The sequence below is a fragment of the Rhinolophus hipposideros genome (genome assembly GCF_964194185.1).
Source record: "Rhinolophus hipposideros genome assembly, chromosome: 1".
Taxonomy (NCBI): domain Eukaryota; kingdom Metazoa; phylum Chordata; class Mammalia; order Chiroptera; family Rhinolophidae; genus Rhinolophus; species Rhinolophus hipposideros.
The window spans coordinates 106,925,342-106,943,229 of NC_138047.1; the positions used below are offsets into that span (position 1 = coordinate 106,925,342).

A 17,888-nucleotide genomic window follows, 5' to 3' on the forward strand; every position below is an offset into this window, starting at 1 on the left:
GGTGACGTGCGCGAGCCGCAGCGCCGAGGGCGGGCAGCCGCGCCGCAGTGGCCTCGCCGCGCCCCGACTCCCCGCACCCAGGCCGAGCGCCGGGCGCGAGGGATGGGGGCCGCGCGTGTGCACACGCACACACGTACACACTGCCGAGGCACACACAGCTTGGTACTAGCACACCAGACAATTACGCCACACACACACGGGAAAGATGCACAAACATGCTGGCACCCATTCTCCCCAACACACAGGCTCGTTCACACACGTCCTAGACAATTTTGCACACGTATGCATGCTTGCACATATCCCGAGTCTATTAACACACACATATATACACCCCCCCCCCAAGATTCTCAGTCACCCAACCCCACGCGTACACAGCATCACACCGAGATTGACTGCACAGCTGGGGAGACACCCACACTTTGGACACAGCATTCGTTCACTCACCGCTGTTATTCAGTGACCATTCATTCGTGCCTAGCACTTTTTCGTTGCCGGGGGAAGGCGCTGCGAACAAAATAGACCAAGCCCTGCCCTCTGGGAACTGCCATTCTAAGGAGGGACACACACACACACACACACACACACACACACACACACGCTGGGCAGAGCTAACTGCCAGGAAGGATGAAACAGCAAGGCAAGAGCATGCGAGGACCACAGTCACTCAGACAAGGGAAATACACTTTTGCACTCAGACCAGTGACTCACAAACATGTATGATCTTCACTCCTGCAACACCACACAACAGAGATTTTCACACCCTCACACCAAAGGCACACTCACAAAGTGAGTCCACACACATACGCCCCAATAGGACACCCGCACACAAATCCACACCAGAAATAAGGGAAGTCGAGAGCTATAATAGAAACACTCCAGAAGAAGACGCAGAGAGAACTCACCACACACAGTGCTGTCAGTCACCCAGACAAATATTCCCCATTCTAGGGGTCACCTTCCATGGTAGCCTACCCTCACTGAGCCAGGAGCTTGCAGCTTGCTTCCTCTGACTAGGGCCAGGATACAGGGTGCTGGGGCCTGAGGTCTCTCTGCTGGGGTTCCCCTCAACCCCTCTTCGAGGCCAGGAGCAGTGTGCGTCTCCTAGATACCGTCCCTCCTTTTTCCATGATTATTATGGGGCAGAGGGTCCTAAGAGTTTCCAGGGACCTGGTGGTCCCAGGTGCTCTTTCTGGAGGGGCAGAATCGCCAGCTGCCAAACCCCTCTGCAGCGAGTCCAGACGCGCAGCATCAGGGGCTGGGGGGGACCGCAGCCCGAGCGTGACTGCGCCCAACCCCCCACCCCAGCACCACGTGCTGGGAGCTGTCCCTTCAGCACCAGTCCTCATAACCTTTGGGAGTCCCAGACAGACAGCAGGATTCATATTATCCTTCCCGTGACTGCTGGGACCCATGGACTGAAGACTCTGGGGACACTGGCTCCATGGTCTCAGCTGACACCCCTCCCCCTGCATTTACTGTCTTTTAACCCTAGAGCGAGCTGGTCTGTGCAGTAAGTAGGTATTATTACCTCCCCACTGGGCAGAGGAAGAAACAGGAAGGGGGAAATGAAGCAGCTGCCTAATGCTTCACATCTCACTGCTGTTCATCCAGGCCTGGAGCACAGTGGGCATTTAGTAAAAGTCCCTTTTCTGTGCTTGAGACACAAAGTAGTGCTGGGAACACACAGATTAATATTTATAAAGTCCCTGCCTTCAAGAAGTGTATATTATAGTAGGGGAGAGAGTGCTAAACATAAATAAGAACAGAGAATATCACCACCACCATCCCTGCCTCCATCCACTCTTTTATTAATACCGATCCCATCCCCCATGCTGGCCTCCTTTCTTTTGTCCCCGCACAGATTTGTCACAGATGGTCCTCTTGAGATCTTCAGGACTCTAGGTTGCATTGTTGCAAGTGTTTTAAATTTTTCAGTACAAACTTCTGTCCTGCGAAATACTGATCCCAGCACAGCCAAGCAAGGAAATTCTATACTGAAGACCACAGAGACTTCTAGAGCTCCATAAATATCCATAGTGACTAAACCCACAGAAAAATCAGAGAATCCATGAATATGAATTCAGCAGAACTTCTGAGGTCAATTCTCATGCTGCCTGCCTGAATCTGCTCTCAACATCTCCAGGGGATTGTATCTTGGGCTTTGTTAAAATACCGCTGGTGATAGAGAGCTCACTACTTTCCAAGAAAACCCTTTCCATTGTGACAAAGGGCTAGGCATTTTGTCAAGACTAGGAGGGAGTGACACAAAGAAGGAGGAGAGAAAGAGTTGTCTTTATGCAGAAGCACAAAAGGATAATAGTTCCCACTTATACAGAGCTTACTATATGTTGAGGACCCCTGTAGGTAATTGACATATATAGTAACACCTTTAAGCTTCACAGCGACCTTTGAGGTAGGTACCATTTTATCTTCATTTTACAGATGAGAAAACTGAGGCTCAGAGAGATGAGTAACTTGCCCAGGGTCACAGCTGGTAAATGATGTCATTTGAGGATATAAAGGAGGACTGTGGTCCCAGAGCCTGCATCTTAACCCAAGAACCTTGGCTGAAAAGCTTCCATTGGGAGAAAGGAGGTAAAAAAATGGACTGGTGTAGTCAGAAGTCTAGATTTTTTTAGGTAGAATCCCGTTTTCCATGCAACTTTGAACAATGAACCATCCAGCATTCATCCAACACACATTTTGGTCACCTAGTGTATCACAGGCTTTATATTACACCTCATCATATCTCTCTTCTCCTAGAAAAGAGAGGATCTGACTTTTATCAAGCTCCTACCGCAGGTAAGTGTCTTTGCACACATGGTTAATTTCTGACACACATTACGTTCTGCTTTTAGCAGCCCCATGTGGCAAACAATGCCACCTCTGTTTTCTGGTTGGAGTGCAGATGACCAACCTTAAATCCACTGCTCATTTGGAAGTGACAGGAAGTGACCTGCGGGGATTCCACCCAGGTTTGTCTGAGTTCTTTCTATCACATGTCCTCATTGCAAGGCCAGCAACTCAAGTGTGGCAGAGAAAAGGAGGCAGGAAACAACGCTGGGACTAGAAGCCAGAAAATGCGCCCACCAGCCTGCATGGAGACTGAGGGCAGCAGTGTCTGGCAGAGGCCAGCAGAAAAAAAAGTCCAGGAAACCTGAGCAAATCCTACTCAGTCCAGGGGATGGCTGTGACCTTCCCTTCCTGTTCTCCAACTGCTTCTCTCAGTTCTCCAGGAAGGGCGTAAATTAGAGCATGACATTTGGTGAAGGACAGGCCAGGAGCTCATCCTGTCAGACCATAAAGATTTCAGAGTGATGGCAGAGGGCAGAGAGGGCCATGTCAAGTGGCTGCAGGACAGACCACTCAGCCCTAATCCACATTCTCTATCAGGGGTTTATTTGGGAGGGGGAGAAGGAGGGCAAACAACACAAAATATTTTTTAGAAATACATCAGGTGTATAAAGAATGTTTTCCAAAAGTGAGGGAAAGGGAATTGTAGATTATTGTTAGGAGTATAATACTCTTAGCAAATCTGTGAGGCAAGTAACTGATTATTGCACTCATTTGGGGGTACAAAAAGAGAGCATCAGAGAAGTTAAGCAAGCTGCCTGAAGTTATAGGGCCAGCAAGTGGCAGAGATACAGGTCATATTCAAGCCTGTTTGATTCTAAAACATCTGCTTTTGTTTGCTGCCTCCAAATCAGTTCATAGGTAATTGTGGGGGCCAAATAATGCCCCTTTCCCAAAGATAGCCACCTCCCAATCCCCAGAACCTGTGTATATTTTACCTTCCATGGCAAAAGGGGAATGAACAGATGTGATAAAGTTAAGGATCTTGAGAAGAGGTGGTTATCCTGGATTACGCTGCTTGGCCTAAAGCCACCACAAGGGTCCTTTATAAGTGAAAGAGGGAAGCAGGAGGGTCTGTCAGAGGACATGTGACACCAGAAGTAGGTGTCAGAAGTACAGAGAGATTTGAAGATGCTACACTGTTGGCTTTGAAGATGGAGGAAGTGAGCATGAGCCAAAGAATGCAAACACCTTCTAGAAGCTAGAAAAGGCAAGGACAAGTTCTCCCCTAGAGTCCCTGGAAAAATGCAGTCTTGCCAACACCCTGATTTTAGCCTAGTGAGAGCCATTCTGGACTTCCAGAACTGTAAGGTGATACAATACATGTGTTGCTTTAAGGCCCTGGGTTCATAGTAAATAATTTGTTCCGGCAACCATGGTAAACTAATACAGGCATATAATGGATCATAAAGGAAACCACTTCGTTATTTGTACAGTGGATTTGACTTCTGAAAAGATCATGTATTCCCCACCAAAAATCAGGAGTCTTGGATTTGTTGCCTTTTTGTATTGTGCCAGGGTCTACAACACGTTGTCACGAACCGTCAGTTAGTTAAACATTCAAAAGAGAAAAAAAAACTTTGTGAAAAAAAGCATACATTTTAATCTACAAAATTACATATTTAACTAACATGGAAAAATACATCTTGGTAACAAGAGAAAATGTCAGTCTGTTTTACATGAGACTGAGCAATCGCTACACATCTTGAATTCCCAGAAGGAGTACTAAGCCCAGTTAACATGGTTGGGAAGCTGATGAGTGTCGCCAAGGACTGATTGCTCATTTCACTGTAGGCAGGGGTTGGGTGACAGCCCCTGTTCCAGCACCCAAGGAAGGGTCCTGCTAAAGAACATGCAAAAGGAAGGGGGTCTGCTCACGGGGCCACACCCCTCCCACGGGAACCAGGACTTCTTAGTGAGGGGAGGGGCCAAACTCCACCGCAAACATTCTGGCCCTCGTGTTGATCAATGGAGACATATAATATAGGAGTCCTTTTATATTCATACAATAGCAAGGTGTAGAGTTATTGTGCATTTGGGATCCAGTGGGAACATACACAGTTTCCAAATTGATGTCTGTGCGTCACAGCTTTCATGTGATATCTGTCCAGGCTTCAACCTGGAAGAGGGAGGAGACCAGGAAGGTTCTGCCAAAGGGAACTCGCAAGCCTTATCCATCACCTTTGCCAGTGACACCCAAGTCCCTTCCCCACCTCTCCATCAAATGTTGGTTGTGCAAACCAGAACTTTGGGAGATCATCTTGTTTCTCACCAACTCAGGTCGGTGGCACATGCCCCACCATGGCACTGAAATGCATCTGGGCATTTTCAAAGAGTTGGGGGGCGAGTGCCCAACGTCACAGAGCACTAATATGTGCTGAGTGCTTTAGGAAACACACGCTATCTCATTAATGTCCACGCCTTCCCTGACCTTTCCATAGAGGACACTGAGACTAAGACAGGCAAGTGTGTTGTTCCACGCTAACACAACCAGTTGGTGGGAGAGTCATAGTTCAAACCCACTGTAAACTGACCCATAACTCATCTTCCACTCTCTGTTAGAGGCAGAACTCGTCCTCACCCCAATGAAAAGTCTAATGGTTAATAGCTATAACATTGCTGTGTAGATATTTATTGCCACAACGACTTTTAATGACACATTTACAAACACTGTATTATATTACTTTAAGAAGAAAATACTGATTCCAAGTTTATAGCAAGTGTTCAACCATTTTGAACCATCCTATTCCTTTGTCTTTCTCTTCCCTTGTTTTATCATCATATAAAGCTGTCATCTGTCTACCTTTGGGTATAGCCTGATGACGTTTTTCAAAGACCAAAAAAAATGGTGTTGGAGCAAACCTGATGCTGATGGTGTCACTTCTCCCATTAGTCTTTCCATGACTCTGTGTAACACATTTACACCAAGGTTGCAGAAGTCAGATTTGGATAGCAGCAGTGCTTGCTGAAACAGGAGTAGGATTTAGGGGAAAATCAAACGGGATAAAGAAAGCCCAATCCTTCCATCCTAAGCCTACTGACTTCTAAAAAGCAGTTTTAGGTCCCAGGCATGCACCATCTTTTTCTAGAAATTCTCATAACACATGAAAGAGGACTAAATACATCAACAAACCCCAGGGGTTTCTCCTCCCTCCTCTGCCTCCTGAAGCCACCAGGGAATTTCCAAAGAATTTATTTCAAAGCCAGGTAGGAACATGGTTGGCCATTGCTACAAATGCCGAATAGAAATGTGCTTCTATGTGCTTATACACTGGTAAATTTATGTATCATGGTGGACTTAGAATATCTGTTTCTGAAAGATTTGAGGATGCGTGCAGCTGAACCCAAGATGTCCACTTCATGTGCCTATTACATGCCCAGTGACTTTCGTGTCACTGCCCTGAGATCAGCCACCAACGAGCTCGGCATACAGGTCCTGGCACAGCGCAGCTGAGTCCCACGGTGTACCACGCATGTCGTTTCCATAAGAACCATTAGCTGCTTAAAAGGGCCTCTGAAGGAAAGTCTGCAAAGCCGACTCATGATCAGAAATATTTCAAAGATGAGACGTTTCCTCCTGCCACTCCTGGGTACACATTTCTTTCCCAGGAGGAACAGAAACAAACATGAGTCCAACGTGGAAGAACCCCACAGCAGCACCTGAGAATTCAATTAACACAGGGGATGGGAGAGCTGTGTGACTATGGTCTGAGGGTTCACCCCCTCGATGCCCATTAGAATGACTGGGGGGCTTTTAAAACCCCCTTGCCTGGGCCCCAGCCAAGACAACCTGATTGATTTAAGGGGCCTGGAGTGGGGCCTGGCTTTGGTGTTTGTTTTTTTTTTAAATATATTTTTTAAATTTTTATTTATTATTTAAGTGTGTTTTTCCAGGACCTATCAGCTCCAATCGCAGTTGTTTCAGTCTAGTTGTGGAGGGCGCAGCTCACTGTGGCCCATGTGGGGATCGAACCGGCAACCTTGGTGTTAAGAGTTCACGCTCTAACCAACTGGACTGAGCAGGCGCCTCCTGGCTTTGGTTTTTTAAAGGGTTCTGCAGGTGAGTGCAACGTGCAAACAGTGCAAAATCACCACTAGGACCGAGTGCAAGCTTTACATCCTGCAAATGGCCTATGGGGGAGAGTGGCAGAGCTCATGCGACATCCCCGTCCACTCCTCCCCCCAGCCCAAAGCCCCTTCCCCTGCAAGGCACTGTCTGAATAGAGAGAAAAAAGGTTGACTATCTAAACCATGTCAGAAATGTCTAGCACCCTGTTCTCACAAGTTGACTGAGTGCTCAAGTTTTGCATTCCAGACCTGGAATTCCACCCTGGAATTAAACAAGAGCTGTGATCTCTTAGCAGAAACGCACCAGCCTGAAGGTACAAAGCACCACCCCCTCCAGTTTGTGAAGTGTGTTCACTACAGTGCTGAGTAACACAGATAGTAAGACAGGAACTCATCTTTTAGGACTTGGGTTCCCGCTCCTCTGCGATAATGGGTGACTGAACTCATCCAGGAATCTCATCGCAAAACAAGTGGTAAGCTGGTGATCAGCTTGGCTGCCTGAATTTCACACTGGGAAACTGGGGTAGGGGAGGCTGTGGAGGGCTGGACGGAAACCGCAGTCATCTCAGCCATGCCAAGAACCAGGGGAGTCTCCATGATAGCTTGGGACTTCACAAGGGGAATGGGGGCATGGAGAGGATTCCTTGATCTAATTCCTGTTGCTAAGTGATGCCATGTGGATTGTAACCTATTAGAAAATGAAATCGGAAGATTTCAGAAAATGCAATTAGAAAATGGCATGAGACCCAGATCTAGAATTCCAAATCAGAAGAGTGTGCATTGTGGCTCAGTGGGAGAACCCTCCATGAATGACATCAGAACCAGATTCAGTCCCAACTGCCATCAAGAGACTGTGTGACTATGCGTGAGCCACTTAACCTCGCTGCGCTTCAGTTTGCCCACCTGTAAAATGGGGAAAGGCAGCAGTGTTTATCCTCGATAAAGTCTGCAGCTTTAATGAAGGATGCGTCTGGCTCTGTTGTCTTAATGACCGTGCCACTGGCCTGCTTGGGAAGAGCAGTGGCTTGACCACTCTGAGTGAGCACGCAGGGGTGGTGCTGCCCACCTTGGTCTGCAGAAGCGTCAGACCACACTGCCTGTGTGAGTCAGCCTGTCACACCTCTGGCAAACCTATTTTAAGAACACTGCCTAGCAGTTCGTGGGGAAATGTTGCCATGCCAACTCGCTGGCTGTTGCTAATCATAATCCATGAGTGCACAGTACAACCATCTGACAGGCAATTCTTTTCTTCCTTAGCCTGAGGTCCTTTTCCAAATTGTCATAAGACAGACCACCTTGTTCAGAACGACACACAGTAGGTGCATAATAGATATGCATGGAATCGGTGACATGGATAGAGCATATGCCCAGCACTGAAGTCTGCAAAGTGCTTTCCCATTCAGTTTACCCGTTAATGCTCACTGCAGGTGCTGAGGCAGGTATTTTATTACCCCTTTACCAGGTGAGTAAACTGAGGAGGGGAAGCGACTGTCCCATGGTCTCAGAGCTAAGCAGTTGCACAGCCTAACTTCAGCCCAGTGCTTCTGGTTTAGACCCTAATCTCTCTCTCCCATACCAGCTGGTCTCTCAGCTTTCTAGCCTGTGAAAGTCAAATCCAGTATATTTATACAGAACATAAGAGTTTACAAAGTGCTTTTCCATTCACGTTTACATTTCATCCAAAGCTTGAAGGCAAAGCTGCAGGGTTCTGCCGGGGGCCACACCTGGCCGCCCCCAGGGATGCCTCACCAGCCCGAAAGTTGCTCAGAGGTCTCCCTCGAGGACTCTGGACAGGGCGGTGGTAACAGAAGCACCACAAGGAGGCAGAAATACCAGTGGAGAGCAATGGTCAGGGGCCCAGGAGAAGCACGCCATCCGGGGTTGGCAGAAGAACAGGTAGGGCCCAGATACAGAGGCAACTCACATCCAGCAACAGAGAAGAGCCTTGGAGTGAAGCCAGGGAGATGGATGGTGGTGCTGGGTGCACAGAAATGTGAATATACTTAATGCCATTGACCTGGGCATTTAAAAATGATTAAGATGGTAAATTTGACATTATGCGAATTTTATGATTTTTAAAAAAGTAAGCACAACAACACGTTTGTAAGCCTGATCTGGCCCGAGGGCCGCCTGTGTACCTGCTGTGGTCTAGAAACTCTCTGAGCTCTGTCCCATGGGCAGACAGGAACTCTATAATATCAAGAAGGCTGCTAAGATTTTTAAAACCATTATCCTGCCATGCCTCACATTCCCCCTCCTGGGTGGCAGCTACAAGTACAGTACGTGTAATGAGTACTTCTGGTAGAGTATGCTCCTGAGCGATGGTCGGTATCATGAAAGAGAGAAGATGGATTCACACTTTACAAACAACAACGATCCCAAACACGTGGGAAGCGTCTGACAGTATTCGAGGCACTTCTGCAGCCATGAGCTCATTTCGTTGTCAGAACAAAACTGTCAAGTAGGCGTTAGGACCCTCAAACAGATGCAGAAGTGGAAGTTCAAGAACATAAGTAATTTGTGCAAAGTGCCGCAGCTGAAAAGTGACGGAGCCAGCCAGGGCCTTGGGACTCCAGTCCCGGGTTCCTTCCAACACCCCATGCCAATACATACAGGCTTCTGACATTCTACAGCCATCTCTTGGGCCATGCAGTTGGTGCTAGCATAAAGATGTCCCCATGAATGACTTAAAATAGAAAGAGGGTCATTTGGCTGGTAACTCAGCTCCCTGGAAGGGATCGCAAATCATGGGGCCACCTCTGTTCTGTCGCTCATTTGGGAGGGATGTAAATATGTTCCAGCTGGATGGGCTCGCCTCTGTGCTGTCTTCTTTTCTGCAACAACAAAAGCAAGGAGGTGAGTTCTTAAAGGGCACATACCAACCAGTGTGGTATCTCGATGAAGCCATCCGATCGCACAAAGCTTTGGGATGTGGGAGGCCCTCTGTCATCTCTAAATGTGGTGGGCTTAAATCCTGATAGCTATGTCCAATTCATCAGCTGCTCTCTCTAGAAAAGAATCTCAGCTTAGAATTAATAGACAATGTTCCCTTTATTTTGGGTGCTTTCGAACGCTGAGACAGTATGGAAACTTTATGTGAGGAAGCATTCGTCTATATTTGTGCAGAGAGGGTTTCTAGCTTGTATGAGGCTCTCAGAGGGCCAATGGCCAAAGTAAGGTTAAGAACAACTGATCCAAACAAAGAGAGTGCTTGAGGTTCTCAGGGATGTATATTTTCAGTTATCCAGTCAACAAAAGTTATCGGGCACCTCCTATATGTCAGGTTCAGTGCTAGGCACTGGGGTTACAGTGTGTGCCCTTGTGAGATTACAGTGTGGTTGAGGAGGCAGGATAATCTAGGAATCACAAAATACATGTTATGTCTTGGGTATAACTGTGAAGGAGGAGGGCAGAGTAAGACAACTGCCAGGGTCCGGGAAGTAAAAATCAAAGCAAGGGCAGCAGGAGTGTGTGGGCGGAGGGGCTTACCAGTGAATGGATGCAGCCTGTGCAAAGGTCCTGCAGAGAGGAGTTAGGAGCACAAAAGCCAGTGTGGAGAGCAGAGCAGCTGTGTAGACAGCCGGGCAGGGGATGAGGCTGGGAAGGTGTGCAGTGTCGCAGGTGCTAGGATGGAGGGAAATAAGAAGGCTCCAGAGAGGTGCCAGAACATGGTAAGGGCTCAATTAATGAAGAATGTAGGAAGGGAAAAATGAAGGTGGTGGAGGTGGAAGACTGCCTGAAGATGGTGATATTTGAGTGGAGTCTTACAGATGAAAAGGAGTTTTCTGGGCAGAAACAGCTTGGGCAGAAGCCACTTGGGCTGGGAGGGGCTTAGCACAGCAGTTTGCCAGGAGGAACCTTCACGGGTTCTGCTAGATCAATCAATGTATTGGGCAATCTGACACTTTACAGAAGGGGACCCCAGAAATATTAAAACCCTAACGAGAGCAGCATCCCTTTACAGTTGCACCCCCATAACTGATTTCACCAACCTGGGCTTTGGAGCAATGCTGAGGGTCTCCAGAGATGGAAAACAATGGCTTACACACCACTCATGGCCACATCGTGATAAGGATGTTGGCGAAGACGCCCACCCCTACATCACCCCATGTGCCCCTGATATTGGAGTAAATAAAGTCAGATCTCACTTCTTTATTTGTTTGTGTAGGTGTTTTTTAAGTCTAGTTTTCAAAACTGTATTTACATATACCTTGTAAGCTGCTTTCAATTCTTTTATTTGAAGGACATAAACAAGACAAAAATAAATCTAATTTTAATCCTCAATGCTTATCGTACCATTGTTACCCAAACTTTATATCAGAATCACTTGGAGAACTTAGGAATTCAGATTCCTGGGCTCATTCCCAGATTTATGGAGTCAGTATCCAGGAGGTCAGTCTCAGAAATCTATGTTTTCAATAAATTCAATGTTCATGCATTAATCTGGGTAACTCTTATGCATTAACTCATGCATTAAGTTCCTCATATCTGAATTCTGCTGCTGCATTGGGTGATGCTTCAGTCTGAGAACAAAGCAAAAGAAGTCAATTCTTTTTTACTGGAATCAGGTGAGTGACACCAAACACCAGAAATCATCATCCCTTGTCTACAACACGCACGAGGCTGATGCACGAGGCTTGTATCGATCTTGCATTTATCAAGAAATTAGCGTAACAACTCTTTCCTAGAGGGCTCACCTCTATGACCCATGTGAGTTACTCACAGATGATAATTCCTGATAAAGTTACATTTTAAATATGATAACAGTATAAATATACTCAACTCCTGAGACATGGTCAGCAGAGATAATGAATAGAGAAATCACTACAAGGGGATTACATGTAACAGAAATTATAAAAAGACTTTAAAATAAGAATGCTAACAATATTCATGTATATATTCTGTAACTGAAAAATAGACTAACTATTATAAGACCTCAATGAACAGGCTAAACAATAGATCAGATGCAGGTGTAGAGAGATTACATGAACTGGAAGACAGACCTGAAGAAATCACCCAGGATTCTGCAGAGAAAGATATAGTGGTGAAGGAGCAAGGGGAGGTTACTCTAGATTGACTGGTTAGCAATGGCCTCTTTTGAGGAGGTGATATTCGAGCTGAGACCCAAATGACAAGAAAAATCCAGCACAGAGAGAAATGGAAGTCAAGTGTCCTAGGTGGAAGGGGGAGACGTGCAAAAGGCTTAAGTGGGAACAAGCTTGGATGAACAGGTTGGAATGTTTGGAGAACAGGAAGCAGACCACTGTAGTTTCACCCTGTGAGAAGCCACCATGAGGAAGAGGACAGTGTGAGCCTGTGTGGAGTCAATGAGTGGACTTCAGCTCAGAAAGTGGTGGTTACCAGGAGGCATCTTTCAGCTGAGGGTAAAGAAGAACTTTGAACAGTGAGAGCCAGCCATTCATTCACGCACTCACTCGTTCATTCATTTGCTCCTTCATTCACTTATTTGCTCATTGTTAAGTACCTGTGCAAGTACCTACTAAGCACTGTGCTCCAGGGTATGGAGAATGTTGAAATGAATAAAACACAGGCATTTTGTCCTCAAGAGCCTCACAGTTGAGGGAGTGAAACCGACAGGTAACAGTAACGCCACACAGAATGAAATGCTGGCTTCCCAGAAATAACAGTGGGCGCCAGTGGAGAGTCAGAGAAAGAAGCATGAAAGGCACCCTACTGAGACATCATGATGACTTCTTGGAGGAAGCAATGAGCTCACTGCCTGCAGATGTGGGGCTATCGGGGGGACCCCTGCATTTGGGGGAACCTGTGACCAGTGGACCCTAAGGTCTTTCCCAACCCTGTGACTCGATGATTCTATAAAATCGCGGCAGGCACTCACAGCCCCCGAGAGTGGGACAGGACTCAGCTGAAGCCTCACTTCACAGTCCAGTGGGGGAAGGAAATGTGTGAGCAGATAATGGTGGAGAACCACATGATGGCGAGGGGGAAACCCTTGGGCATCAGAAAATGAGGGCAAAAATGGGGACACTCGTCTGTGCCCTACTTAGTTCTAGACCTCAGTGAAGATAAGAGCTCCTGGATGAGAGAATATGCTGACAGGGCCAGCACAGACATGACTATCCTTGACACCATTCACTGGACCCCAAAGGTTATGCAATTTCTGCCGGGATGAATAGAGGAAATGCGAAGGTCGTACTCGGGGACCTCTTTGTCACTTCCCTTTCTCTCACTCTTATCTGTAAATCAAAGCAGTGCTGATCTGATTAAAAATGCCTGGAAAGTACAAAACTGGTATTCTCTGCTCTGTCTTCCTATCTCCTCTGTACGGCCGTTCCCCAGCCCAGACCCCCACCATCTCTCTTACCTGGACCACTGGGACAGCCTCCTGCTTCCCACCCCAATCCACTCTCCACACAGCAGCTAGAATCACCAGAAAGCTGATGGCATCACTCCCTTGCGTGCACTCCGTCGTTCTCTGCTTTTAGGTTAAATCCAAGCTCCTTAGCAAGACTTCCAAGACCCTGTAATGTCTAGCCCTGCCCACATCTCTCATCTCCTCTTTTGAAAAATGTAAACCCTTCCACGTCACACGGTGGCCACGTGAACTCCTTGCACACTGAGCACACTTGCCATGGTCACAGAAGCAGTGTTAGGTGTCTAGTGGTGGAACAAATGAGTGAGCAATTGATGGCAAGTGCTCCCTGTACCAGCCGGCACATCCAGTGGGTTATGGCTTTAGTTTCATCTTCTTTGGCGTTTGGGGGCTAGGAGCTTCCATCCCACCAACACTTACTTCATCAGGAGCTGTTCCTGGGCCAGAAATACTTTCCCTTTTCATGTGTCTCTCATCGGAACGGGAAGTCCAGCTCAGTCAATTAAGCAGGTGCCCGCTCCCTGCAGCACACTGGGCGGAGTGCTGGGGACTTGTGTCAATGCAGTCTGTGCTCTCAGGACCTTGCCGGACAGGATCCCAGGCAATCAGGATTGTGAAGAGGGAAGTCTGAGGAGATTGGGGTGGGTTATGGGACAGCACCTGCCGCAGGGGACCCAGTGCTCCAGGTGGAAGGACGAGCAGGGGCAATACAATCGAGAGTCACAAAGACAGCAACCCTGGACCACACCTACTGTGTGTCGGCCACCACCCTGAGTCGGTGACAGGCGTCACCACAATGGATCCTCAGAGCCCCCCCATAACGCGCGCTCCTCGTTTTCCCCATTTACAGAGGAGGGCATGGAGGCTTGGAGACAGATCTCCCTGAGGTCCCCCATCCCGGAAGTGGTGCCACTGGGACTTTAAAGGAGACCCATCAGACTCCAGGGCCCACAGACTCACCTGCCCAACCAGGTGAGAAACTGCTGCTGAGCAGGACAAGTGCCCGCAAAGGAGATTAAACCTGGGTCAACATAATGTGATTCTCATTGAACACAACCCCGTTCCAACTTATTTCCTCAGGGAATAGTCAGCATTTTTTGCAGGTAAAGGGAATCAAATGTAAAATTCATGACTTTCTTTTTCTAAACAAAAGCCTTCAAAATTGAAGAATCGACTCAGTCTGCTCCATCTGGCCACTAATTTTTATATTTCCAGTGCTGTCTGTTTACAGTTTACATTATGCTATAAACAGGTTTGGTGTGAATTACAGTGTTTGAATTAGAATACTAGTTATTCTCAAGAAGTCACCTAAAATACATCCTTGTATAGTTAGTGGAGGAAACAGACCCTCAGAGAGAAAAAGTGTCTCCCCAATAATCACCCAGCTCGATATTGGCTCAGCTGGGAATAGCTTCCCAGTTCTCCAACCAATGCTCTCACTACTTCACCCCTGCCAGCATTCATCCAGAACCTTCTATGTGCCCAGAGCTGGGCAAGAAGCTCTTTTAGTGTCAGGGGGAAAGAAGCTGAAGTCTCTGCTCTCAAGCTGCTCACAGTGTGTGTGTGTGTGTGTGTGTGTGTGTGTGTGTGTGTGTGTGTGTGTGTGTGTGTGTTTATCGAATGTGAAAGTAGTATGATATGTCTATTTCTCTAATAGATGTTTCACCAGAGCTGATGGTTTCTTCTACCTCTCTGCTTTCAGAACTTGTGGGGTTTCCTGGCCCTTCTCAAAGCCAGAACTCCCCTTTCCTCAAGCATCTGGAATGGATTTTCTCAAACACTTCTTGCATACACCCTCTCATGGGGCGCTCACCACCTGTGCTCCACTGGACAGCTTAGACTGTTAGGAAATTCCAATGTGTGTTTTCTTCCAACACCACCAAACAATTCTCCAATTCTCAGTGGATACTTGTGTCCTACAATTTAACTCAAGTCTGACACTATTTACCTGGAGCTAGCATAGGTGCCATGGGTTAAGGGCTCAGTCCCAGACTGCCCCCACTTTAGACACCGATCACAAGTTTAGGTTGTTACCTATGCTTCTAACCGACTGGTTATAAATTTTTGGTTTCCACTACCCCCACCTCAGGTTCAGTTAATTTGTTAGAGGGGCTCACAGAACTCAGAGAAACGTTTACTCATTTACCAGTTGATTATGCAGGGTATGAAGGGTACAGATGAAGAGGTACGTAGGATGAGGTCCAGAAGGGTCCTGAGCACAGGAATTTCTGTCCCCATGGAGTTTAGGGTGGGTCCCCTCCCAGCTCGTGGATGCTTTCTGGTTCACCAACCTGCAAGTTCTATGAACCCCATCCTTTTGGGTTTTATGGAGGTTTCATTTCATGGGCATGATTGGTTAAATCACTGTCCATTTGCCATTGAACTCGAGCTCTGGGGTGAGACTGAAAGTTTCAGTCCTCCAATCACCTTGTTCATTCCTCTGGCAACCAGTCCCCACCCTTATGTTACCCAGGGACTTTCCAAATATCATCGCATTAACAGAACAAAAGACATCTTGGTCACTCTGGACACTTAGGAAACGCCAAATGTTTTAGGAGCTCTATGCCTGAAACAGTGGATGAATAAGAAATAATATTTCTTATCATAAATCATAACATTACAGAAATTCATCCATGAATGGAATTAAAATGAGACTTCCTAGAATGTGTGACAGGCTGCTGAGGAGATATTTTATGCACATTTAAAACCCCAGCACAGGGTTCACTCACAGAGATGGGCCTCTTTTGAGATACACTGAGCCCAGTTCCAATGAACCCCGTCTGCTCTGTGGTTTCCTCAGAGTGACAGGAGCACAGAGAGAAAAGCCCAGTTCTGCCTGCTTCCCCTGCCCAGAGCAGCCTGATACAGGTTGTCTGCCACAAGGTGAGAAGATGAAGGGGCAGCTTGCTGCTCTCAGGCCCCAGCGGGGCACGGTGCAGAGGTGAGCCGGTAAATGTTCACAACTGGCTCTCAGGAAAAAAAATAAATAAACAGACCTGATTTTTAGAGTTTGCCAATTTCTGTGGTGTAAAAACTCTCACTATGGCTGATTTCAAGCCACCGAGGGGATGTCACCGAGGAGGTAGTAAGATGCTGACCATCAGCACTCACGAGCCAAGAGGCGCCAACTCCAGCACAGCACTGTGTGTGTATTTGGGGAGAGTAGATACATGAGAGAAGGAATGAAGGAATGAATGAATGAATGCAAAAGTGACAGGAGAGAACTGGAATGTGCAGAATGATTTTATAGCTGCAGTAGATAAGACTTGAAAATACAACAAGCCAGCATCCGTGTACAAAGCATTTGAAGCAGCTTCTCCAAATTACTTTCAAAGAATTGAGATAGGACGGCACAGGACACCCAAGGACAGGAAATAAAACGAGGGTGAAAAACCTGTAAACCAGAATGTAGCACAAACCAGCCAGGATGGGCCAAGACCAAGATGGCAATGAAGTTCACTTCCAAGCCACCTCCAGCCTCATTATACCCTCATTAAAATACATTTCATACTAAATAACACACCTACCAGCTCCAGGACACTTCCAAAAAGGGCCATATAAGGTCAAAAAAAGGGGTGTTTCCCTGACTCTCAGAAAAGCCCACCCATTTCCTGGAACGAACAGACTATTCCTCCCCTTCATGTCCCTGTGAAACACCCACCAAACAAAAATTACTGCCACACATCAAACCGAGGTGGTCTCTTACTCAGAGTAGATCTTTACTCAAAAAACCACTTGCACTTTATTATCTGACTCGCTCTTGAATTCTTTCCTGCAAGTAGGCAAGAACCCTCTTTCCTGCAACGGTTTCACGCCTGTCTTTTTCCACAGAGCCATGATGACAAGGTGCACTGGCTTCATAACTTACTACCACTGTGACCTTGGGCTCATTACTGAATCTTGCTCTTCCTCAGTTTCCCCACCTGTAAAACGCGGGGGGTAATGCCCACCTCACAGGGCTGGTGTGAGGAAGGCGACACTCAGAGGCCTTGGCAAAGGGCAGAGCTAGACTCTGAGCCTGGGCAAATAAGGGATATACCAGCTGATAGCTCCTTGAAGATGAGCCATACCCCATATTCCAAATGTCCCAGTGCCTTGCACAATTTCTGGAGCATGGCAGACATGTGATGATTATTCTTGAAATAAATTTTGAGCAAAGGCACGAGTGTTCTAGTGTGTAATGTGGAAAAGGCGTATACTATTAATATAAAACAGATGAACCTCTGTTCAGTTTCCATGAGCTTCCTAATTCTATGGGATACAGAAAATGTAGATAAAGATAAAAGGCTTTTTTCCTCCAAGTGCCCTCATCTGTGTTTCAATATCAAGATTCATTGGGGCCATTTTCACTTTCACTGTTCTTAACATTCTGGACTAATTGATGGATTCGTTCACGAGTTGAGGCCCCTCTGAATCTCATTAGACTGGGGCTCTGGGCGTATTGATCCTATTTAAAAATAAGGCAACAAATCGTCCTCAGACGTAATGTCCACACCACAGGCTGCCAAGGCAGAGAATACAAGACACAGGCCTTTCTCACTGCATTGTCTATCTTTAATTTAACTTTTAGCATGAGTTTGAATTTCTGCATCAGCAATAGGTATCCATGGCT

At 46.9% G+C, this 17,888-nt stretch overlaps 1 protein-coding gene across 8 annotated transcripts in view; it reads right to left on the reverse strand.

Moving 5' to 3' along the window:
- Positions 1–42: 42 nt before the first annotated feature.
- Positions 43–17,888, reverse strand: part of LOC308492024 (uncharacterized protein C4orf50) — a 104,633-nt gene continuing 86,787 nt past the window's right edge. For 3 of the 8 annotated variants that reach the window (XM_081036305.1, XM_081036308.1, XM_081036307.1), the window contains one exon: positions 7,023–9,755. In XM_081036305.1, coding sequence (XP_080892431.1) covers positions 9,626–9,755 — 130 coding nt within the window. In that variant the 3' untranslated portion in view covers positions 7,023–9,625. Of the gene's footprint in view, positions 505–7,020; positions 9,756–17,888 lie in introns of those variants that run through there. The other 5 variants (XM_081036312.1, XM_081036309.1, XM_081036311.1 and 2 more) reach the window with 5 other exon arrangements.